Below are 26,588 nucleotides of genomic sequence, written 5' to 3' on the forward strand. Positions count from 1 at the left end.
TTTTTAACGTGTCTTTGCGTTTTCCTTTTAAACAAAAATTGACTCATATAGGCCATATTTGTTTGTTATTTTTCATGATGCTGAAACATGTCGTTTGAACTGGGTAGACAGTAACTGGCAGAGCCCCTCCTAGAGACCAACAGGGTTAGTTACTTGCCCACCGTCTTTGAGATGCTGCCCCATCCATCTCCTCAGTGAAGGCCTTGGCCTCTTCCTGCTTCAGATGCATGTAGGGTCTGGCCCTTATCATCTGGAGGTGCCTCATTTGGCCTGAGACACTCCTCCACCTCCCACTGCCTGATGCTTTTGGTATCCAAAGGTGAGAAGCTGAGTCTAGATCCCTTTGTGCATAAGACAGGGTAATTGGTGAGGCTGCTTGCTGAGCTGCTCTGATGCAGCCGAGGACCGAGCCTGCTGCACATGGGCCTGGTCCCTCCTGCTCCAGCCCTGCCGCTCTCCAGATGACCCAGAAATAGCCTGAAGGGGAAGGAGAGGATCGGGAGCCACTCAAAGTTACAGCTTTTCCCTGACCAATCCCAAACCCTGGTCCAGAGTCATACACTGTGAAGGCAGTATCCGTGTGGAGAACAGAGCTATTGGCAAATCGAAGATGCCTCTAGGACCTGGCTCTTCCCTTCCAAGAAGGGCCTGCTGCTGCCAGAGGAGGGCAGAGGGGGTACAGAGATCAGGTGGGCTGGCGTGCTTCTGTCCTTCTTCGATACCCTCAACCGCATCCTGAAACAGCATGAAATGCAGCCAGATAAGCTTTTTACAGATTATTTCCTTTTTCAGTGTGTCAGCATAAGGGAGGGGGAGTCCAAACATTTCCCCAGTTTGGTCACAGTTCTCTCTTCTGGCAAAATCATTTGGCAGCAGGCCAGCCAGTCCCCAGGAGAAAGGTGTGCTTATGATTCAGTCCTCTAAGCGCCATTATTTGCTGAATTATAACAACTTAAAAAAAAAAAAAAGTCAGCTTTTTTAAACCAGGGAAGAGAACAAGGAATAAAGAAATTACCACGTCCTCTTCACTGTCTTCTAGAAGATGTCTCCCAAGCTTTCCTTGAGGCTGTCGCTGAGGAAAAGCCCCATGTAAAACCCTACTTTTCTAAGACCATTCGTGATTTAGAAGTTGTGGAGGGAAGCGCTGCTAGATTTGACTGCAAGATCGAAGGTAAGTTTGTAGCTGTTCTTCCCTTACCTACAAAAGGGGTATGGTTGGCTGGTGGGCCCCTACTGTGTGCCCTTGGCAGAATGTCAGTTCTGGAACAGCCAGGCTGTGAGGGAAAATGGGTCAGGAGGAGTTGGCCCACTGCCCCACTCCACCTGCTTAAGATTAGGGCCATTCAGTGACTCACTGAGGGCACATTTGATATTTCACCTACTTACATCAGCCACTGCACCCAATTACAAGTGGTTTATCATGGACCTATTTGGCTATGGAACGTGCTTAATGAAATGAGCTTTGCAAGCTTATGGGAAGCATGTGAACTGCCCACCAAAGGCTCTCAAAGGAAGGCTGGCACAGAGCATAGGATGCAGAGAGGGCAGCTCTGCTGTTAATCACCGGGCTCTGTGACCTCGGGCGGTGATTTAGCTCTTCTGAGCCTCTAGTCCTCATCTGTAAGACAGTGTCTAATGCCTTGTGTGGCTCTGGAGACTGTGAGATAACATGTGGAAAGGGGAAACCTTTCAAGTCTTTTAAAGATGTCATGGAGTCAAGGGAAAAGTTGTGGAACTGGTAAGTGTAGAGACAGCCTGTGGTGTAACTTCAAACGGAGGGAAGTTGGGATCCAGGCCCCTGTGCTGTCTTCCCCATGTTTCTCTGCCTGCTAGAAATAACATGGCCAGAGTGAGTTGTTAGAGCTCGAGGGACCCTAAGGGACCTTAGCATAGCACCTGAGAAGTTAGCAGTGTTGGTGACACATAGCATTTCAGTTTCAACAGACTGCAACATTCTAGAAAGATAAGTGGCAAGATAAGACAGACCTCTTTGCTTCAGGTCTGTGACTGTTGTGTGCCAACCGGAGTGGAGGGCTATCTCCCATTTCGGTCGGACCAACTTCCCCAAGGCAGCATAGCACGGGACGGCAGTGATAACGCACCATGCCTCCCACTTTGTAAGATTCTCCAGCAGTATGGCTAGATACTGCCTTTTGGGTAAAGTAACCCAAAGGTAGGAATGAAAAACAATTTTCTCCTGCATCACTATATTATCAAGATGCCTATAAATGCCTCGCCTACCATAATCTTTCTCTTTTTCACTCAATTTTTAAAAAAACTGGATGTGCTGCCTTTGCTAGTGTGGAAGTGCTCAGATTGGGGGTTCTGCTGAGAGTTCTGGGCCACTGCTTGTAGCTCTCACCATCACCACTGTCTTTGGGTCTTAAGTTCTTTACTTCTTCCTTTATTTTGTAGAAAATATTATTTCATAATAATTATCTTTTTGCTTACTTCTCTTTGGGATTATTTTCTTGGTATTTGCATTACTTTGGAGTGCTGAGGAGAAATTAAAGCATATGGATGCTGTTTGTTAAAAACAAAATTCTACTTGAAAAGAATGTTAGAATTCTTATGTGTAATTTGTATTCTAGCTGGGGCTACAATTTTGTCCTGTAAAACTACTTCTCCAAAGTTTAAAAACAAGTCAAGTATTGTTAGTTAGTATTATTACAAGTTAGTATTATTATGTTTTTAAAGGCATAAAACATATATATTTTAATGCTGAACTTTGCAGCAACATGACTAATGCATAAAATGAGGCGAATCAATGTGGTCAATTTCCAGTTATCTACAGGCAGATTATCTGTCTTTGGATCAGACTAAGACAAATACTGCTTTCTTTTTCCTAGCAGTATTGTCAGTTCCTCTAATTATGTTTACAGGTCTGTTATCATCTTTGAATTATAATTTTATATACCATAAAATTCACCCATTTTAAGTATACAATTATTTTTAGAAATTTACAGAATTGTGCAGTCATTACCACAATCCAATTTTTAAACATTTCCATCACCTCCAAAAGATCCCTTATGCCCATTTTTTCTGACTCTTATTTTTTAATTTAAATTTATTTAAGTTCTTTTATACAAGATAAAAAAAGTTTTCTTTTAATCCAAGAAGATATTTAGCTCCAGGCACGTGGTTGGAACTGCGACAGTGTTCCGGGGAGTTAGCTATATCTGTGTTAAGGTGGGAGGTGGTACAAGCCCTACATGGGTGGGAAATGGGATGCCTGTACAATACCTTATGTGGCGTTTCAAATATTAGTGTTTACAATACATGCCCCTATTCAAATGTAAATATCAAAATAGATGGTAAAAGCCAACATCATAATTTTTTTTCCCTTTACCCCCTTAATCAATAGAGGTAGCTCAAGAGTTTGCGTGAACTGATAAGAAGTTTTAAATAATAGTTTCTGCAACTTGTGTTCCTTCCCTGTGATACAGGATACCCAGACCCTGAGGTCGTCTGGTTCAAAGATGACCAGTCAATCAGGGAGTCCCGCCACTTCCAGATAGACTACGACGAGGATGGGAACTGCTCTTTAATCATTAGCGATGTTTGCGGGGATGATGATGCCAAGTACACCTGCAAGGCTGTCAACAGTCTTGGAGAAGCCACCTGCACAGCAGAGCTCATCGTGGAAACCATGGAGGAAGGAGAAGGGGAAGGGGAAGGGGAAGAAGAAGAGGAGGAAGAATGAGACAACACCAGAGAGAAGCAGTTTCTAAGTCATATCACAAAGACTATCTATCTCTCTAAAGCTCAAAAAACCCAAGACAGTAAAAGCACCTAGTGTGATAGATTATTTAGTTAGGTCATTTGGGGGTTGATTCTTCAGCAATAGTGGTTGATACCCAGCAGCATTACTGAGGGGCATTAATTTAAATTAGCTGGCACCTTAAGATTCTAGTACAGCTAGATTTCATTTTGGGAAATTACCAGTAACTTGCCTGACCAACCAATTTTAGAGAAAAAGTAACCAGAAGGAAGCTTTATCTGGGCAAAGTCATATAAATTCTCCAACTGAAAGCACTCATGAAAAAACAAGGTCACAGCCCTGTCCAGAGGGTCCCTGGAGATGGGGGGGTCTCTCCCAGCTCCTATTCCAGAGAACCGGGTCTTCACCAGTCCTGTAGCACTTCATTCTGCAGGCAGTTGAGCCATTTTAACTTACGAGGCACAATATTTCCAAAGTATACTATAGACATTTGAACTTTTCATTTCCATCCCCTGTTCTACCTACCAGTTTTTTCTGGATCTGGACTTGCCATAAGTTTAAGCATTAGGGACATTACACTTCTTAGATTCTGAAGACACGTCTCCCGCTCATGGATGACTGGCTTCCTTAGGAAAAGCAATCTCCTTTCTTCCAAAATCAGTAGGAAATCTAAACTTATCCCCTCTTTGAAGATTTCTAGAAGCTCTGAGACATTTTATAGGAACCTATGGAAAAAAATCCCTGGTTAATGTGTTTTTCTGAAACCAGGATTCATACCTGCGCTGTTTTAGAATATCAGCTCTGCATGTGTGGTAAAGATTTTTGTGTTTGAATGTATGAAAAAACAGTTTGCTGGAAAGTTAGTCTTAATTATTTATTGGCCACTATGAAATAGATTTCAGCTATAGAACTCCACATACTTTGGAATCTCATTCAGGATAGTCTGAGTTTAATATACCTTCATTTTTAAACATGCTCCAGAGAACTCTACTTACCTTATGGATTCCACAAGACAAGAATGTGCATCAATCATGCCTTGCCCCCCAACCTTGAAATATATTCTTAACCTGATAAATGCACTCAGACTTGCATCTTTAGGAATTTTTAACTTTCTTTCACTACATTGGCACTTAAATTTTTCTTTATAAAGCTTTTTGAAGGGCATAAACAAAGACCATAAACTGATATGCCTAATACATTTCCTCTGTGTGTGTGTAACATTCCAAATACTTTTTTCTTTTCCGCTGTTTGTAAAGCGCAGCAGTTTAATATTTCAAGGGACTTTCTGAGAGTTCCTTAAGAACCAATTTTAAATTACTTCAGTGCAATCCTACACAGTATCAACATTAGAATTTTGATGTTACTTAGTCTTATGTTATCTTCCATTCTATTTTTATCTGCTTCTTGCTGCTAGTTTCAAATTGCCAGTATTTTCCTTTTTGCTTTTTAAGCAGTTAGTTACAACATTTTTCATATAGCCACAGTATTGCCACAGTTTATTATAATAAAGTGTTTTAAATTTGATTTAGAGCATTCAAAGCTTTTCTTCATCACTTTTGATTGTGTTTAGACTATAATCTTTGTGTGCATGTATGCTGTATATGTGCGCGCATGCGTGGTGTGTATGTTTGTTTACAGGTTTTTTGATGCCTTCTTGAAGTTGTGTTAATGTTCTCCCAGTTTATTATGCCATCAGAATGGTAAATGAGAACACTACAACTGTAGTTAGCTCACAATTTTTAAATAAAGGCTACCACAGTGCATGCTGTTTGTTCAGTCTTTGCAGCCTTCTTTTCCTTTCCATGCCACCAGTTGTAGACGACCCAAATAGATCTCAGAAGCTAAAAACAAATGCTCTGCTGCATAAATGGCTTACATGCTGGGAGACTTCCCTGGTGGTCCAGTGGTTAAGACTCCACGCTTCCACTGCAGGGGGCACGGGTTCGATCCCTGGTCAGGGAACTAAGATTCCACATGCCACGCAGAGCAGCCAAAAAAAAAAAGGCTTACTTGGTTGTGCTTTACTAAGGAACAGAATGACTTAGGCACTTCTAGTTTATACTAGGTAGCCTAATTTGCACATTTACTTCAAAATTTCTCTCGAGCATCATTTTGGTTCAATTACATTCTAGTATCTACAGTACGCTTATAATGCTAAAATCTGACATTTTCAGTATGTCACAAAATCATCATCATCATTAATATTTACCAAGGCTTGGCCTGCATTTGTAACTTTGGTGCAATTTGTTACTAGCAGCCGAGTGCTATCTTTCCATGTCTTGATAGTGAAGCACTTGTTCTCAGGAAACCATCACTCCTGCTTCACAGGAAGTCTGTTTTCAGATATCAGATGGTGGGGCCCCCCAGGTCTTGAGTATTCAAACAATACTGTAGATATTCTAGAAAGAATCAAGACATACTATTAAATGTTGGACTAGATGACTCTATGATTCCACAGTATAGTCTGGAAAGAATCCATTGTCCAGATAATATTTAAATTGTTTCATTTTTTCAAGGCAACCACAATCCACAAATGTTCCTAGTGAGGAAATTATTATTTTTAAAGAAAAGAACTTTTTATTCCTTGCTAGTGAAAAATGTACCTTATATTCTGAAAGAAAACAAATAATTTCCTTCCATTCCATTCTCATCCCAAACATATAAAAAAAAATCCACTGATTATTCCTTACATCGCAGAGCTTCATATTAAATGAATTTCTATGTATAACTAAAAAGACATGCTGACTGTTGTCGGCTCTAACTTTAAAGTCTTTCTTTTTATCAAGATGTTTGAGTTTTACACATTTTAATAAAATCTGTGCTTTTAATACATGTGCTAATGAGTATCAATGAGCTAAAGAATAATTGAATTCTAAAGAAACTCAACTCTCCACTTTTCAAGAAAACACAGGTAATACTACTTTCTTTAACCCTTGGGAACTCCTCTGTATTTCGAAAAGGAAGCTAAGTCTGTGACAGTCATTACTGAGGCTCTTTGCCCCCTGGCACATGATTAGGACCACATTTCTGACTCCCTGTGTGAGATGGGAGATGGGGCTGTGTGACTAATTCTGGTCAGCGAGGTAGAAGCAGAAGTGATGTTCATCCCCTCTGGTCCAGAGAATTTAAGTACTGGTGCAAGGCTCTCCATAGTAACTGCCAACATGTCAGATGGTGGCTACTTTATCCACCTAGGTCCCAAGCCAATCCCAAATGAGTACATAACACAAGCAAGAAATAAATCTTTGTCCTTATAAATCCCCAAGATTTTAGCATTCTTTGTGGCTGTAACATAGCCTAGACTATCCTGTTATAAGGTCATCACTGTATTCTAGATCTATTCTGACCAATATGGTAGCCACAACTCACCAGTGACTATTTAAATTTAAATTAATGAAAATACATAAAATTTAAAATTCAGTTCCTCAGCTGCACTAGCCACATTAAGTGCTCAATAATCACATGTGACTAGTGGCTGGCTATCGTATTGGACAGCACAGATTAAAACGTTCTATAAAGTTCTATTAGACAGCATTGTTTTAGATGGACTAGGAGGAAAAGAGAAACTCCAAATTTTACCTTAACTATGCATATCACTTTTCAAATTGTGAAATTAAAACATAAAAGTTTGCGTGAAATCATTCTGGAAAGTATGGTCTATAGTTTCATCAATCATATGGATAACACAAACTCAATACTTACGTTATTGTGTTTGATTATTTACATTATTTACATTCATATGTAAATGAATTCTGCCCATTACATTCTGCCCATTTTTTCACTTTTTAAGACATTTAAAAAGTACCAGTTCTGTGCTTCTCACCACAAAATCGAAATAGATCTGCAATTCACAAGCAATTACCAGATTACTTGTGATATGAAGCAACCAGTTAGGCAAAAAATCTCTGGTGTTTTTGGAACTTGGAGCTACTTGAGATAGGGGAGCATCCAACAGGGACAACTGAGATAGCAGAGAAAGAGACAGCATCCCTGGGGCAAGATTTCCCCGAGAGTGAACCAAAAGGAAGGGGGAGGGGCCATCCTGATAGCTACAGTCATTTTAACCTTAGTGGCTTTGATCATACCTCCCTTCCCATTGGAACTAGAAATACCCAGGAGATCTACAGCACTTGGAGACAACAGTCAGTTTCTAACTGCTGGTTGTTTGAAATTTTAGCTCATAGGCCTTGCCGGTGTTCCAAATGCTTGTACATTGCAAGGAGGGCTTCATGTCAGAGACCACAGCCCCAGTAGTGACCACACAGAAGTACATGATAAATCTTCACAAGACATTATTTGACTCTCTGGGACTAGATTTCTTCCAGCTGGAGATAACTAAGGAAGAAGAAGGTTACAAATTAACCTAAAAGTCAATTCATTATTATTAGCTTCTTTTGGGCAGACATCAGTAGCTTCCAACAGTTAAGGGACAGGTTAAGCTATAGGGCTTCTCCACAATCTTGCTCCAGATGGTATGTTACAATGACCAATAGCCTCTGGTCAGATTCAACAGACATTTATTAGCAAGCAGTCATACAGCCTATTCTGTAAGCTCCATGAAGTCCCAGATCTGTCTCTCCAGAAAGCATCTCACCTGTTCACTGAAAGCAAGCACTGCAGGATACGAGGGTAGGATCTAGCTGACCTGGGTAATCAGCCAAGTGGAATCAGTTCCAGCTCTGCTTCTCACTGGAGCTGTGTAGCTTGTGCTTCAGTTTCCTCACCTATAAAATTAGAGAATTATATTTCCTCCTTCACAGACCATTATAAAAATTAAAAGAGCTCATGCACAGTACCTGATCCTTACGGTCAGCTCTATTCTTCTAGCACTCGGAGATGCTAAGATGTGTCAAACATCCTCTACCTGCAAGGAGCTGATAATACTTCTGTAGAAACAAAACAAATATGTGGAAAAGTTATACACTAATGAAAGATGGAAAGAATTATTGAAATTCCACCCACCTCCGGAAAAACATCTTTGTAACTGAAAGTGCACATACAGCTGTATGAAACACAATTGCTATGAGTTTAGGAAATGCTACAACTGCCCTCTTGGTCTCCGGAAAAGTTTTAACTTCCAGTCTCTAAATACTCTCTTCTTCATAGTCAAAAGAGAAAAGCTCATCTGACCTTACGAGTCTTATTTTCCAATCAAGAGGAAATTTCTCAAAGTTGGCTTGACCTTAAACTCACACTTAACCTTTAATCCCCAAAAGTTCTCTAATTTTTAATTTGTATTTACGAAAGCTAATTCACATTGACTTGTTTCTGGCAGTATATTAACCACAGAACAAATAGGGCTCTGCTAGGCAGTCCCAGGAAAAGACTAGGTAGACACCTTTTTTAAGTTGTCTAGAAAGCTCAAAATGCTCCTATTTTCTGGAGAATCAAGAGATTAAGGGTTTAGAAAATGGGAAGCTACCATAGTAGAGAGAAGACCAAACACGAACTCCAGAAGACAAGCAGTAACTCCGTTCTCTTCAGAACCCCATTAAACCGAGAGTGAAGGAATACTTTTTTATAAAGCTATTAACCCCTCAAAGACAAATATGGGAGAAGAAAGGTGAAAAATACCAGAATTTTGGAAGATGGAAAGCAAACAGATGAGCGGGTAACTTACTTAGAGCACAGAAGCTGAAACTTGACTTCCTGCAGAGAAGAAGGCCAATAGGAAGGCAAGTCAGTTTTACTCTGAAGAAGCCTAAAAGGTTAGAGACTGAGGGAACCATGTACCTATGAAGGGGAGCCTCAAAAGGAATGTAAGGTATCAACTCGCTGATGCATTGAGGTCAATGCAGGTCAAAAGTCCAACCAGGAAATCAATGCAGAAGTAGGATGGGATACATAGGAGTTAGGACAGACAAGGGTCCAGAGTCCGGGAAGTCAGTCTGAACACATCAATAGTACCCATGTTCAAAGTACAGAAAAGAGCCTGATCCTGGAAAGGCATTTGCTTGCTCAAGGAGTTTTTAAAGAGATAAAGTCATTTAAAGTTAAACTGGTTGTCCAAGAAGCCAAATCATTTAGACTTTTAATAATGCACCCTGTTAATGAGGGAGATCAGCTCGGTGCTTTGTGTCCACCTAGAGGGGTGGGATAGGGAGGGTGGGAGGGAGACACAACAGGGAGGAGATACGGGGATGTATGTATATGTATAGCTGATTCACTTTGTTATACAGCAGAAACTAACACACCATTGTAAAGCAATTATACTCCAATAAAGATGTTAAAAAAATAAAATAAAATAAAAATAAAATGCACCCTGTTAATGAATGTCTTATATTCATTTATTGAATGTAGAAGCTCAGTTAACTAATTTCCATTTAATCCAACTTGCCCGACTTAACCACAATTTTCATTCTTTCTGTAAAATAAATGAACTGATGCCCACACACTTGTTCTACTGATGGCCACTGAGTAGTATTATTTACCAAGAGTCAATTGGATTTGTTCTTAAACTTCTTTATGCCAGTTGTACAACTGTAATTACATAATTTAATTATTATATAAATCAATAAAAATGGGGTGCTAAAGGGAAGAGAAGCTGTTTCTATGGAAACTAAATTGAGGCTAGTGGTCATACGTCGTGGATCGGACACCTGAATTTATCTCCTGCCTCCCAAAACCTCACTAAAATGAAAGTAAAGGCACAAAAGGCATTAAACCCACAGGGCATAGAATAAGAGAGGTGATACATTAGACTCGAGTTGTTGACAAAATTTTGGGATAGACTAATTGGTAAGTAATTTCGTTTCAACTTTTTCCACTCTGCAAGCATCTGCAGGGAAGAAAGCGTCAAAAAGCAAGCTGAGTCCTACCACAGAACGAGGCAAAAAACAGAGGAATTAGACTGATCGTCCCCCCTCCGTCTCCTCCTTTAGCCCACAGGCCCTCTGACAGTCTCTCCTCGAACGCTGGCAGGAAAAGGGGTCTTTTAAAGTTAGACCAGAGGGAAAAAATAAATAAATAAAATAAATAAAGTTAGACTAGAGAAGCTGTAAGTAGGCAACTCAGAAAACACAGGGATCAGGCAACAATCCCAACACAGAGAACATCAATGTGTTCTCTGTACCTATGATGTTGGTTGGGTTTTTGTTGTTCTTGTTGTTGTTTAGATTCCACATATAAGAGAGGTCACACAGTATTTGGCCTTCTCTGTCTGACTTATTTCACTTAGCATAATGCCCTCGAGGTCCATCCATGTCACAAATGGCAAGATTTCATTCTTTTTTATGGAGATTATATATATATATAACATCTTTATCCATTATCTGTTGATGGACACTGAGGTTGTTTCCATATCTTGGCTATTGTAAATTATGCTGCAATGAACATGGGGGTGCATATATCTTTTCTAGTTAGTGTTTTCATTTTCTTCAGATAAATGCCCAGAAATGGAATTGCTGGATCATATAGTTATATGATCATATAGTTATATTTTTAATTTTTTGAGGAAACTCAATACTTTTTTCCATAGTGGCTGCACCAATTTACATTTCCACCAACAGTGCACGAGGGTTCCCTTTTCTCCACGTCCTTGCCAACAATTGTTCTTTCTTGTCTTTTTGATAAAGTCATTCTAACAGGTGGGAGGTGATGTTTCATTGTGGTTTTGATTTTCATTTCCCTGATGATTAACGATGCTGAGCATCTTTTCAGGTACCTGTTGGCCATCTGTATGTCTTCTTTGGAAAAAAAAATGTCTATTCAGATCTTCTGCCCATTTTTTAATTGGATTGTTTTTTGCTATAGAGTTGTATGAGTTCTTTATATATTTTGGATATTAATTCCTTATCAGATACATGATTTGCAAATATTTTCTCCCATTCAGTAGGTTGCCTTTTTATTTTGTTGATGGTTTCCTTTGCTGTAACAGAAGATTTTTAGTATGATATAGTCCCATTTGTTTATTTTTGCTTTTGTTGCTTTTACTTTTGGTGTCATGATGTGTGATAATGTCATCACTCTGACAGCTTACATATTCTTGTGATTTAAATTTTTCTTAGTTTCGATTTCTAATATGGATAATATAAAATAGTTATAAACCACATAAATAAAAGCTCTTTAGGGGCCTCAATAATCTTTAAGAGTTTGAAAACCACTATTCTAGGCAATGATTTAATCCTAAATATAGCTAGGCAGTGCACTTTAGTCTGAAAATCCCAGGCAGCACCCAAAATGTAACCCATACTACTGTTGTCTCCTCTTCCTTTTGAGTTTCCCATCAAAAAATTCAACTCACACAAAAATATAAAAGAATTTACTGATTTTGTAAGGGAGGTAAAGTAAGTAAGGGAGTTCATATTGATCAGCATTTCATTTGAAAAATCCTCCCAGACCTGTCTCTTCTCCTAGGTTTCTCTCCTCTTCTCTTTATCTTTCACTCTCTTCCCTCCCCACTTTGCAGGGCAATTTAAGTACATCCAAGATGGAGGGAGAAAAAACCAACACGTCACTGATATCTACCCTCATTAGAAGACAGAAAGACATAAAGGGATTCGGTTTTGATAAACTTAAAGAAAAAAATTTACTCACAAAACCACTCACTGGGGGAAAAAAAGCAAAATACATATAAACAGAAGAACATTAAAAAAAAACAAAACCAATGCCCTTACTCAGCCAAAGATAAACACTAATAATATATTGGTATATCCCCTTATAGATTTTTTTCTCTATAGACAGATATACTGTTATAAAATAAGATCTTAGTACACACCATGTATAGTCCACTTTTCTACTTAATATATTCTAAACAATTTCCATATCAAATTCATCTCTGCATTATTTCCCCAACTTTTTATTTAAAATTTTTTCAAACTTGGAGAAAGATTGATAGAATAGTTCGATAAACACTCTTAAACCCTTCAGTAGAATACTGTTGGGAGATGATCCACTCCATATTGTTGGGAGATGATCCACTCTGAACATCTCACTTTTCGGGACAATTCAGGTCTTCTGATCAAAAGCATTTACAATCAATTCCAGTATTTGTATAAGGAGCTGAAGGGGATCATAATGTTACCACCCCAAATATGCCACTTTGGCATAAGGACTATTTTGAGCTGAAGGCAAGTGAGAAACAGCAGATACAGAAAAAGCTCTCTATCTTCCCCCTATTTGCCTAACAGCAGGGCATAAATTTCCCTTTGTGAATGTGTCCCCATCCTCTCTCATATATCAGGAAGAGCAGAATAACACTTAATCACCAGACACGAGTTGACCCTAAACTTGTCTCAGCCCAGAGATGGCAGCTACATAACAAACTTTACTAAAAACAACCCTTATCTTCCATTAATTTTCCCCACAAGTTTACCTTCCCACAATTTACTGCCCATAAAAACCTAAACCCACGTTCCTTTGTCTTGTCACTTCTCCACAAATTTATTGTTCTTTGTTAAAATGGTATATAACCCTCTGGGTCTGACCACCTCTTTGGGGTTTTCACTTCATTTCTGTGAGGCCCCCCATATGTATATGAAGTAAACCTTTTTCTCCTGTTAATCTTTTATCAGTTCAGTTCACAGGGTCCCAGACACTGAACCTAAGAGGGTAGAGGATAAAGGGTTTTTTTTTTTTTCCTCCCCTACAGAGACATTCCAGTAGGGTAAGGATTAGATATGTTTCTCTTCCCAGAGATGTTCAGAATAGTAAAGATAAAGACCTCTCCTTCCCGTCTTGGAGAAGACTGGCTTACATTCTAGAATAAAGACAAGGTTTCTCTCTCTTCGGAGAGCAGGATAGACAGGTCACCAGCAGCCATATATAAGATCAGAGTTTCCTAATATTTGTATAAGGAGCTGAAGGGGATCAGAATGTACCACCCCCAATATGCCATTACAGGGTTCCTCTCCTGTAATGTACCCCACTGCATATGCAGGTACCATCTGGCCCTCACTATGTTGCCCTGTGTGGATGGGGCTTGGTAACCAACATAAGATGTTGCTCTGGCTGCTGCTTTTGCCATAAATGATAAACTGTTTTTGTTTTTTGGCTCAGAGGGCTCATTATTTGTGAATATATATATATATGTGTGTGTGTGTGTGTGTGTGTGTATATATGTGTGTGTGTGTGTATATATATATGTAACAGTATAATATATATATAAATAACATGTACATTTTATATATATAAACATACACATACATACATATATCCTCTTCCTGCCCCTCTATCTGGACCCAGACTAACCCCCACACACATACCTTAAGCCACAAAGTGCACCCTGAGATCAAGCTCTGCCCTGCTCCTCTTCCTGGGAAACCCCACACTCCATCCACCTGGACCAGGCCCCAGACCATGTGTGTCCCCCACGGTGTTCAAAAGAAGAGAACATTTCCTCATTGAGGGACCTGGGTGAAGAGGCCAGCTCCCTCAACACAGGGTACTGGAACTTGGGCTGGGTCACAAAGAGAGAACAATGCCTTGAGGCTGTCCTTTGGGGGGAAGGCCCCAAGAATTGGCAGTAATGGTCTCCAGAGACAAAATCTAAGAGCCCCTTGTTGCGGCTGGGCCCTGAAAGAAAAATTACATGAAAATACGAGAGTGTGTGGGGTGGGGGCCAGGCCACCTTGTTAGCTTGCAGGCAGAGTAGACATTTCTGACCTGTTACAGTTTTTGTCTTAACAATCACATCATTTTCCACATTTGCCCTTTGCTCACAATTTCTCTCACACTTGTGCTCTCTGTTACACACACACACACTTTATTTTTGCTGAATCATTTGAAAGTAAGTTTCTGCAAAATCATTTTTAATGTCTGAATGTTATACTATTTTAAACCTCTATCATAATTTAACCAGTTTGTACTGCTGGACATTTAGATTATTCACAACAGTTTGATATTGTAAATAGCATTGTGATGAGCATTTGTAACTAAATCTTTTTTCACATCCTAAATTTCTTAAGATAAACAGACTCACAGACAGAGAGAACAGACTTGTCATTGCCAAGGGGAAGGGTAGTGGGGGAGGGAAGGACTGGGAGTTTGGGATTAGCAAATGCAAACTATTATATATAGGAGGGATAAACAACAAGGTCCTCTACATGGGAATAGAATCTAAAAAGGAGTGGAGATATATACACACACACACACACACACACACAAACACACACACATATATAATAACAGATTTACTTTGCTGTACGGCAGAAACTAACACAACGTTGTAAATCAACTATACTCCAATAAAAATTTTTTTAAAATATCAAGGTCCTACTGTATAGTACAGGGAACTGTATTCAATATTCTGTGATAAACCATAATGGAAAAGAATATGAAAAAGAATATATATAACTGAATCACTTTGCTGTACAGCAGAAATTAACACAACACTGTAAATCAACTATACTTCAATAAAATTAAAAAAAAAAAATTCTAAATTCCTTAAGATAAATTCCAAGAAGTGTACTTATTGGGTCAAAGGACATTCATGGTTTGAAGGTTTTGCTACGTATTGTCAAGCTGCCTTCCAGACAGTGTATCTATCAGTCTGTACATTCAGTAGCAAAGTTTAAGAATACCCATGTCCGGGGCTTCCCTGGTGGCGCAGTGGTTGAGAGTCTGCCTGCCAATGCAGGGGACACGGGTTCGAGCCCTGGTCTGGGAAGATCCCACATGCCGCGGAGCAACTAGGCCCGTGAGCCACAGCTACTGAGCCTGCGCGTCTGGAGCCTGTGCTCCGCAATGGGGGAGGCCGCGATGGTGAGAGGCCCGCGCACCGCGATGAAGAGTGGCCCCCACTTGCCACAACTAGAGAAAGCCCTCGCACAGAAACGAAGAGCCAACACAGCCATAAATAAATAAATAAATAATTTAAAAAAAAAAAGAATACCCATGTCCTTATATCCCTGCTAACAGTATGATTTTTATCTTTGACATTCTGAAGAAGGAAAAAAAAGAGGGCATCTATCTCATCATTTTAATCATCATTTGTTCATAAATGTTATTTATCTTCATTGGTGTGTTTATTAACCATTTATAAGGAGACCTATGGCCTGAAGCTGATCATAGAAAGTCATCAAGTACTAAGGCAGCTATCTCACAGTCTCTCATAGAGGGTCTCCTCTCTCCACATCTGCTCAGGTGTCAGTTTCCCCAAGCTCAAATTCTCAAAAGAATAATGTGATATAATCTTTTCATATTAGTCATATCACTGGCCATTCTATGGGCTAACTAACTGGAAGTTTAGAGTGGAATTTAGAGTTTGAATCCTATCACTCACCCCTCCTTTTCTGCAGGTTTTTGTATGACAATGAAACTATAACAATTCAGGAAGGTGGGGAATGACCTCAGCACCATCTCCCATCTGGCCATTAACAGAGAGCCCTCCACATGAAAAGATGCTCAACATCATTAATTATTAGAGAAATGCAAATCAAACCTATAATGAGATACCACTTCACACCGGTCAGAATGGCCATCATTAAAAAGCCTACAAATAACAAATGCTGGAGAGGGTGTGGAGAAAAGGGAACCCTCCTACACTGTTGGTGGGAATGTAAGTTGGTACAGCCACTGTGGAAAACAGTGTGGAGGTTTCTCAGATAACTAAAAATAGAATTACCATAGGATCCAGCAATTCCACTCCTGGGCATATACCTGGACAAGACTATAATTCAAAAAGATATATGTACCCCTATGTTCATAGCAGCACTACGCACAATAGCCAAAACATGGAAACAACCTACATGTCTATGGATAGATGAATGGATAAAGAAGATGTGGTACATACATACGATGGAATACTACTCAGCCATAAAAAAGAAGAGAATAATGCCATTTGCAGCAACGTGGATGCAACTAGAGATTATCATACTAAGTGAAGTAAGTCAGAAAGAGAAAAATACCACATGGTATCACTTATACATGGAATCGAAAATATGGCACAAAGGAACCTACCTACAAAACAGAAACAAACTCAAAGACACACAGAACAGACTTGTGGTTGCCAAGGGGGGGGGCGGGGAGGGAAGGACTGGGAGTTTAGGATTAGCAGATGTAAACTATCATATATAGGATGGATAAACAACAAGGGCCTACTGTATAGCACAGGGAACTATATTAAATATCCTGTGATAAACCAAAATGGAAAAGAATATAAAAAAAGAATGTCTATATGTGTATAACTGAGTCATTTTGCTATACAGCAGAGACTGGCACAACATTGTAGATCAACTACACTTCAATAAAAAAATAATTTAAAAAAAAGAGAGCCCTATAAGGGTATGTTTTGGGGTACGTGACCAACCGTGAAGATTGCTGACATCTGGACTTCCAGCTTCCTGAATTGAAGATAGCTTGGCCAGTAGCACAGGGCTGATCAGAATTATACCCCGCTCCCTATTCCCAATCACAGGCAGAGAAACTAGAAAAGAGAGAGAACGGTGCACTGCAGGGCAGAAGTAGGAGTCAGCCTGGCTGCCTTTCCTGACTGTGCAGAATCTCTCGTCCCCCGGTTAAAACATGGCCCAATGAATTTCACAGATCTTAATCATATTACTCTTTCCTCCTCCCTGCGGGGCCAGATATGTTTATTTCTGATATTTCCTGTGATGGGTGTCTTTCATTTTTGGCCACCCAGTATCTAAACACACTTCCTATTTGGAGGTAATTCCAATAAAGAAGCTCACGTGTGGGCAAATAGCCCTTTTCCCAGCTGCCTTGTCTCTAGAATTTGGGCATGTCAATTTCCAACAATATGCTCCTACCTACAACCTTGACTCTGGAGTGAATAACACAGAGAAGTAAATGGCAGTTTAGAATCTTTCCAGAGGTGACAGAGGAAACAATAATGGCAGCATCCAATGCCCAATGGTGGCTATGCCAATGACAGAAGTTGTTAGATACTAACCAGACTCTTCCTGTGTATTGATTTGGTCTCTATTTTTAGATGTCTAATTTCCCTTGGCTCCTGTCGATGTTCCAAACTTTATTCTTCAGCTTTTCCATCAATTTTGTGAGCTATCCAATGTCCTTTCAATACACTCCTCTCTAACTAACCAGTTTTGGTCTCCATTGTTCAGGAAGCTGGAAATCTGATTAGTACATAACCCCTTTTGTACAGAAGTTGCCTTTTTTATGGAGATGAAAAGATGAGGAAGAGGGGTGCCTCCCTATCAATAACTCCTGGATCAGGTGCCCAGCTCGAGTCCAGAAGTATCCACTATCCTGAATGTGTGATAAACATTTCATTGCTTTGTTGTATAGTCTTACCATCTGTATATGTATTCCTATCTGTAGTCAAAGGGATGAAGATCATAGGGTACAAAACATGGCCACTATCTGTCACCAGGGTTTTGCCTCAGCAGCTTCTCTTAAAAAGAGGTGCCAGGGACTTCCCTGGTGGTCTAGTGGGTAAGACTCCGTGCTCCCAATGCAGGGGGCCCGGGTTCAATCCTTAGTTGGGGACCTAGATCCCGCATGCTGCAACTAAGACCCAGAGCAGCCAAAATAAATTAATTAATTAATTAAAATTTTAAAAAAAGAGGTGTCAGCGATGCTGTCCCCTTAACATCTTTTATTTTAAGATATATTTATTTATTTATTTTTGGCTGCGTTGGGTCTTCATTGCTGTGCGTGGGCTTTCCCTCGCTGTGGCGAGCAGGGGGTACTCTTCGTTGCAGTGCACGGGCTTCTCATTGCAGTGGCTTCTTTCGTTGTGGAGCACGGGCTCTAGGCACACGGGCTTCAGTAGTTGTGGCACGCGGGCTCAGTAGTTGTGGCTCCCAGGCTCTAGAGCGCAGGCTCAGTAGTTGTGGCGCACGGGCTTAGTTGCTCCGTGGCATGTGGGATCTTCCCAGACCAGGGCTCGAACCCGTGTCCCCTGCATTGGCAGGCGGATTCTTAACCACTGCACCACCAGGGATGTCCCCCCTTAACATCTTTATTATATCCAGATTAACTACAAGAGATTCTTACATGATCATCCTGATGCAGTATTTCCTACTATCAGGACTCCTCTTTATTCTTATTATATATCATTTATGTATATCAAGCATATAAAGTATATCTAACATATAAAGTATAAGCAAAAAGCACCCAAAACATAAATATACATCTTAATGAATTATCACTAAGGGAAAACCTATATAACCACCACCCAGGTCAAGAAATAAAGCATTTCCATTACTCCCAGAACTCCTCTCCCTGCCACTCTCCCAATCCTTGCTACTTGTCCCCTCTTGGTCATAAATTCCTCCCTCCCCACTATCCACCTATCTTACCTATCCTGGGTAAGTATCCACTATCCTGACTTGTGTGATAATTTCTTCGCTTTTCTTTAGTTTTACCACCTGTGTATGAATCCCTTAAACAATATAATTTTTCATTTAGCCTGATTTTTAACTTTAGATGAATGAATCATACTGTATGTATTCTTCTGTGCCTTACTTCTTTCACTCAATATTGTTTGAGATTCCTCTGTTATAACTGAATAGAGCTGCAATTTGTTCACTTGCATCGCTGTAAAGTATCCCATCGTAAGATATACAATTTATTTATTTATTCTACTGTAGATAGATGTGTTGTATTCAGTGTGGGACTATAACGAAAAATACTGCTTTGAATATTCTGATATATGTACCCTAGGGAATCTTGAAGGTCATCAACCTGGCATTAGAAAAACAGTCATGCGGGCTTCCCTGGTGGCGCAGTGGTTGAGAATCTGCCTGCCAATGCAGGGGACACGGGTTCGAGCCCTGGTCTGGGAGGATCCCACATGCCATGGAGCAACTAGGCCCGTGAGCCACAACTACTGAGCCTGCGCATCTGGAGCCTGTGCTCCGCAACAAGAGAGGCCGCGATAGTGAGAGGCCCGCGCACCGTGATGAAGAGTGGCCCCCGCTTGCCACAACTAGAGAAAGCCCTCGCACAGAAATGAAGACCCAACACAGCCATAAATAAATAAATAAATAAATAAATAAAAGAAATTGATGGGCTTCCCTGGTGGCGCAGTGGTTGAGAATCTGCCTGCCAATGCAGGGGACACGGGTTCGAGCCCTGGACCGGGAAGATCCCACATGCCGCGGAGCAACTGGGCCCGTGAGCCACACCCACTGAGCCTGCGCGTCTGGAGCCTGTGCTCCGCAACAAGGGAGGCCGCGACAGTGAGAGGCCCGCGCACCGCGATGAAGAGTGGCCCCCGCTCTCCGCAACTAGAGAAAGCCCTCGCACAGAAACGAAGGACTCACACCAGCCAAAAATAAATAAATAAAAGTTAAAAAAAAAAAAAAAAAGAAAAGAAATTGATGATTCAGATTTAAAAAAAAAAAAACAGATACTAAATTAAAAAAAAAGAAAGAAAAACAGTCATGGGATATGTATCTTTGACTTTCCTACATAATGCCAAACTGTTTTCCAAAGTGAATGTGCCAATTCACCACCTGCGGTCCCCTCACCAACAACTGGTGTTATCAAACAGTTTCATTTTAGCCACTCTGGAGAATGGCTAATGGTATAACACTGTGCTTATAATTTTCATTTCCCTGATTAATAAGAGGTTGAACATATTTACATATGTTTACTGGTCATTTATAGTTTTTCTTTGGTAAAGCCCCTATTCAAGTCTTTTGCCCACTTTTTCAATGTAATTATCTCTTACAGATTTGAAGGAGTTTTCATATGTTGTGGAGACTAGTCCTTTATTAATTACATGTGTGGCAAATATCCTCTCCCACTCTGTACCTTGTTTTTTTTTTTTTTTTGCTTGTTTTATGCTATCCTTTGATGAACAAAAATCCTTTACTTTAATATAGTCAAAGTAGCAACCTTTTCATTTATAGTTGGTACTTTTTATATCTTGTTTTAAAATTCTTTCCTTACCTTTGAGGTCATAAAGATATTCTCCTATACTAATTCTAAAAGCTTTAAATGTTGACTTTCACATTTTAAGTCTAGAAATGATTTTTGTGTATAGTGTGACGTAGGAAATTTTTTTTTCCCATATGAATATCCACTTGTCCCAGAATCATTTACTGGAATGTCCATCTTTTCCCTACTGTATCTCTGTCATACATAAAGTGACTATATATGTGTGGGTCTGTTCCTGAACTCTCTATCCTGTTCTATCAGTCTATTTGCCATCCTTACGCTAATACTATACTGTCTTAATTGTAAAACTATAGTTTACAATAAATGTTGTTATCTTGTACAGCAAGTTCTCCCAATACCTTGGCAATTTTGGGACCATTAAAATTTCCATATAAAATCTCAATCTGCTTCTCAAATTCCACAAAAATCAAAACAAACAACAAAAACTACTTGGTGAAATTCTGATTGAGATTGCATGCAATTTATAAATTAATTTGGGGAGAACTGTCATCTTTACTGTATTGAGTCTTTCAATCTATGAACTCAGTATCTCTCCACTTACTTAGGTCTTCCTTAACGTCATCCAATAATGTTTTATAATTCTCTATGTAGAATTGGAACAGTAGCACAGAGGCCATACCTCTTAAATTATGCATACCTGTTTAAAATTGTTGTTTTCCTGGTGAACAGAACAGTTCATTATTATGAAAGATTTTACCTCTAGTAATGCTTTTTGGCTGCTATCGATACAGATGTATTACTGTATTAGTTTTCAATTACTGATGTAACAAATTACCACAAACTTAGTAGCTTAAAAAACAATACAAATTTATTATCTTATAGTTCTGTAGATCAGCAGTCCAGTACAGGACTCACTGGGCTAAAATCAAGATGTTGGCAGGGCTGCATTCCTTTCTGAAGGCTCCCTAGAGCCTCCCTAGAACCTATTTCCTTGTATTTTCCACATTCTGGAAGCCCCCTTCCTCCATCTTCAAAGCCAAAAACACTGCATCTCACTCTGACTTTCTTCTGTAGTCACACTGCCTTCTGGCTGACTGATTCTTCCTCTGCCTCCTTTTTATGATTACAGAGGACCCACCCAGATAATCCAAGATGATCTCCTCATCTCAGGGTCCCTGATTTAATCACACCTACAAAATCCCTTTTGTCAAGGAAGGCAACTTCTATGATCTGAATGTTTATGACCCCCTCAAAATTCATATGTTGAAATCAATGGGTAGTGCCCAAATAGAAAAAGCCCTAGAAAACTCACTTGATTAGTCTCTCAGCCCTAGCATTGGCATTAGCATTTACCTTCAGAGAAATCCTGGCTTTTGCTTTTACTAACTGATCACTGTTCTGGTTTCAATTTACTATTCTTTACCATCCCCAACACAAGCCCTCACTCCACTTCTGATCCCCACTTTGGAGATATCCTTTACTTTCCTGCAAATTCAGCAATGGTTTAAAAAGAATGTTTATCATTTTTCAAGTCTTTGGGGTTTTCCCTCCCTCCCTCCCTCCCTTTCTTTTGGTAATGGAATGTGGTAGGCTGAATAATAGCCCCCAAATATGTCCATGCTCTAATCCCCAGACTGTTACTTATAAGGTAAAGGGGACTGGCAGATGAGATTAAGTCAAGGATTTTAAGATGGGGAGAGTATCCCTGACCATCAGGTTGGGCCCAATGTAATCGCCAAAAGTTGTTATAAGAGAGGAGCAGGAGGATCAAAATCAGAGAAGGTATTCCAGCAACAGAATCAGAGATTGGAGAGACTGGAGAGATGTGACTGTGAGCCAAGAAATGCCCGCAACTTCTAGAAGCTGGAAGAGGTAAAGAATGGATTCTCCCTTGGAGCTTCCAGAAGGAACCAGCCCTGCCAACACCTTGACTTTTATCCCTGAAAGAATCATTTTGGACTTCGGATCTACAGAACTTTAAGACAATAAATTCCATGATGTTTCAAGCCACTAACTTGTGATAATTTTTTACAGCAGCAATAGGAAACTAATAAATGGGAGTTGATTTTTCTTTTCGGATAATACTTTCAACCTATAACTATTTAAGAACCTGATTCATTACCATGTCTTAGTTCAAATTTAAATTCCTCAGTCCAGCACTCAAGTCCCAACTATTTATTTAGACTTATTTTTATCACTTCACCCTGGTTAGCCTTCTGCAGACACATGGCTGTGTCCTATTACATTTTTTACCTTTTATCTTCTCTCACTTTAATGACTTTCAACCTTTTCATAACACATCCCTATGATTATGTTTGAGACATGCCTTCGAGAAGCTTTTCCTGACTTCTCTCTCCTCACAACAATACTGCTCTGTAGTCCTCAGAAACAATGTTTATTTAGACCACTCTAACCTGCTTAATATTCTCAATTTTTCTTTGAATGTAGCAATTCTCCCAATACTCGGCGTGGAGTAAGATACTTGGAGGCAGATAATATGCATTCAGTATCTGTTGTTTTTACCTGCTGTATTAGTTTTCTGTTGCTGCAGTAACAAATTACCACAAACTGGGTGGCTTAAAACAAATTTGTTCTCTCACAATTCTCTAAGTCTGAGATCAAGGTATTGCAAGGCAAGTCTGTACTGCCTCTGGAGGCTCTAAAGGAGAATCCATTCTTTGCACCTTTCAGATTCTGGTGGCTGTCAACATACCTCAATTTGTGGTTCATCACTCCAATCTCTGCCTCTGTGGTCACAATGCCTCTGTGGTCAAACTGCCTCCTCCTCTCCCTGTGCGACTCTTTTTCTCTGTGTGTCTATTCTATAAGGATATGTGATTGCATTTAGGGCCCACTGGATAATCCAAGATTATCTTCTCATCTTAAGATCTTTAATTTAAATGTATTTTCCAAATACGGTTAACATTCACAGATATTTGACATCAGTGGGGGGGGGGCATTTTTCAGCCTACCATACTTGCCCAACATCTATTCTCTTCTTCTGATAACAACTCCCTTATTACTTCTTGGGGAACTATATCCCCCAAATGCGGGGGATATATAAACTCAATTTATATAGTTTGGGTGAAGCCTCCGTCCTCCTGCTATGTGTATATGACAAAGACCTGGCCAGTCAGCATATTCTATCCCCTTCGGCTGCAATGATTGGCTCGGTGATGGGCATATGTGACTCAAACTAAAGAGATTACTTTCCAGGGCTTTTATTGGAACAAATGGAATAGAGCTGTGGTTTGTTGTTGTTGTTGTTCTGGGACTGCTAGATTAAGCAAAAGAAATATACTGACTCCCTTGCTGGGGAGAATAACAAGAAAACCCACAAAATTGAAGGAAAAGCATCAAGTACCAGACCTCAGGGACTGGAATCAAGACCCAAAGCCCTCAAAACACAGAGTCCCTCTTGTTTGCTTGGTTTCTTCTCTCCCCACATGGAAGGGAAGGTGACTGTCTGGAGCCAGGAGCGCAACCTCTTATTTTTAATAATCCTGACCAAAAGATGAACACTACACCCCAGCATCCTAATATCAATTTCACAGAAGGACTCTAATGAGCTCTGCTTGTGTCATGATAGTCCTAAGGCTTGAAATAATTACTTTTGCTAGAGAAATCATGCTTGATCCAGACAGAATCATGTTGCTGGCAATGTGTCAGGCAATGAAGGGGAAAAACACAAACACAAACAACTCAAACAAACCACTACTACCAAGAAAATACCACTATTCCTGTCTTATGAAACTTGTGGTCTACTGGGGAGAGAAGTCACATGAGTAAATATAAAATTACTGTGGTCTGTGTTATGAGAGGAAGTACGTGGAGACAAGGAGAATGACTCATTCCATAAGTTTAGGGAAAGTGATGGCAAACTTAGATCAGAAGGAGGAAGGTAGGGATGGAGATTCTAGGCAGAGAGAACAACAGGCTCAAAGCCCCTGTGGCAGAAAGGCTCATCACTCATTGGAAGAACTAAGATAAAGGTAGTATGTCTAGGGAGAGCATGGTGTGACGTGAGACTGAAGAAGCAGGTAGGGGTTAAGACCATGCACATTACTGTGGGTCACATTAAATATTTTATACTTTATCGTAAGTGCCATTAAAAGCCATTTAAATGTCATAAGAGGGTGGGGGGGGAAGGCAGTAGACATGAACAAGTTTGTATTTGGAAAAGATCACTGTGACTATACTGGAGAAAACAGACTGGAGTCTAAGTGACTGTAAGAAGATACGCTGAGTTTTAAATTGATTTCTGACAGAGCTTTATGCATTCCTGCCTCCTACTTTCCCACTAAGCAGGTTATATTGGGAAAAAAATCAGTTAAATGAATGAAAGAAGCTTTTGGATAGTGATTATCTGCTCTGCAAAATGACTCACTTCTTTATTTCCTTTGCAAAAATTTCCCCCTCTGATCACAGTCTGCAATGTGAGTACACCAACTTGCTCTTTAAAGAAGTCAGGAAAACCAGGCAACAGGATCTCTACACAATCTGTGGGGCTGTAAGGATGAGGCACTGGCAACCGTCTAGTTGTTATCTCTCAATCTTTAGATGTCTCATGGCTCTAAATACCATCACCGCCCTGATGGCTGTCAAATTTATACCTCTAGTCCACACTTCGTCCTGGAACCTCAGTGTCTAAATCTGTCTACTCAACCTCTCCACTTGAATGTCTAATTGACGTCAAGCTCAGCAAGTAAAAGATAAAATCCCAGATTTCTGCCTTCAAAATAGCTTCTTCTACAACTCAATTATTCCAAGCTACTCATAATGTCTTTTACCTCACACTCCACAACTAACATATCCACAAATCTTAGCGCTACTTCTAAAATATGTCCAGAATTCAATTCAGTTTTCATCACCTCGATTGCGACCACTCTGGCCCAAACCACTACTCGCTATGGCCTGGACTACTGAAACAACTTCCTAACTGACAACACTCGTCACCAACTAACACACAGTTATTTTCACCTGGCTCCCTCTATAACGTCTGGGAGACCGAGGACTTGTCTTTCACTTAGTGCCATGAACGCCAGTGCAATCTCGCAGACGCTCCACAAAATAAATACTTGCTGGAAAGAATAAATAAGTATTGTATACCACCACATGTACAGTAATTAATTTAAAGAGAGATTCGGGCATGAGAAAATTGACGGTTAGGAGACTTCTAGTACAAACCAAAAACCGCTAGAACAAAGCAGTGAATGGAAAGTGGGGTCAGCTGGTTGAAGCAGGTTCCACAAGCTGTCCCGGTTTCCTTAGGCAGACATGTTTTCCATATAAGCCAACATCCCTCTATTTTGGAATACTGTGGGTGGAAAGCTTCTCGCTCCACTCGACACCTCACCCTTAGCCGGCAGCCTAATCGTCTCATCCTCGTCCTGCTTCGCCGACGGGCTTCGGCGACGGGCGAGCCCACGCGGCTTCAGGCTGGAAGACGCATTTGGGCATCCTCCAGGCCCTCAAGAATGACACTGGATCCTAGGCCACACGGGCGACTTTAATCGGATAGGAAAAGGGACATACTTCTCGTTGACCTTCTCCACTGTACAAGTAACTTAAAATCAAAAGGCAGGGAATAAACCTTCAGAGACAGAATCTTCCACCCGGCTAGCAGTTAAGATAAAGGGCAGTCCCCGCCGGCCTCTGGGGATGATGGGAAGCGAAATCAGCGTCAATTGCCCTGACCCAAAATGGCAGGTTACTCGAACCGCGTGTATAGGGGTGAAGATACGACCACTGGGAGAAGTCAAGATGAGAAAGGAAAATGAAAGCATCATTTTATTAATCCCACACAGAGGCGAAAATTATAGGAGAGAGAATAACCAGGGACGACGAAGCATCCAGACGGCAGAAACAACAGGCCTGTCGAATAAGGCCAAATACAACATTGACCTAATCCAAGATGGCGCCGGAGGTTATTACCGGGATCGCAAAAGCGGCGGTGATTACCCTGTTCCACGATGGCGGTGGCGACTGAGGCGAGCGGAGGGGCGGGAGGGCCGGGAGCGTCTTTGCCCTCCTCCAAGATGGCGGCAGCCGTGGGCGCTGCCCCTGGCTCCGCCCCGCGGCCTCGGCCCCGCCTCTCCCT

At 40.5% G+C, this 26,588-nt stretch overlaps 1 protein-coding gene and 1 long non-coding RNA gene across 10 annotated transcripts in view; one reads left to right on the forward strand and one right to left on the reverse strand.

Moving 5' to 3' along the window:
- MYLK (myosin light chain kinase) overlaps positions 1–5,482 on the forward strand; it is a 219,531-nt gene extending 214,049 nt beyond the window's left edge. For all 5 annotated transcript variants that reach the window (XM_036851338.1, XM_036851336.1, XM_036851337.1 and 2 more), the window contains 2 exons: positions 1,040–1,171; positions 3,447–5,482. In XM_036851338.1, coding sequence (XP_036707233.1) covers positions 1,040–1,171; positions 3,447–3,703 — 389 coding nt within the window. In that variant the 3' untranslated portion in view covers positions 3,704–5,482. The remainder of the gene's footprint in view (positions 1–1,039; positions 1,172–3,446) is intronic.
- LOC118894783 lies at positions 1–26,530 on the reverse strand. Of its 5 annotated transcripts, none has more exons than XR_005019750.1 (5): positions 26,450–26,530; positions 8,518–8,607; positions 8,316–8,445; positions 5,931–6,120; positions 1–735 (listed from the first exon to the last, which is right to left on the reverse strand). It is a non-coding gene; the product is annotated as an uncharacterized LOC118894783 (long non-coding RNA). The 5 variants fall into 5 exon arrangements; XR_005019749.1 differs by having other exon boundaries at positions 26,423–26,508; XR_005019748.1 differs by lacking the exon at positions 26,450–26,530 and adding an exon at positions 8,684–8,912.
- Positions 26,531–26,588: the final 58 nt, after the last annotated feature.

The sequence above is a fragment of the Balaenoptera musculus genome, chromosome 4 (genome assembly GCF_009873245.2).
Source record: "Balaenoptera musculus isolate JJ_BM4_2016_0621 chromosome 4, mBalMus1.pri.v3, whole genome shotgun sequence".
Classification (NCBI taxonomy): domain Eukaryota; kingdom Metazoa; phylum Chordata; class Mammalia; order Artiodactyla; family Balaenopteridae; genus Balaenoptera; species Balaenoptera musculus.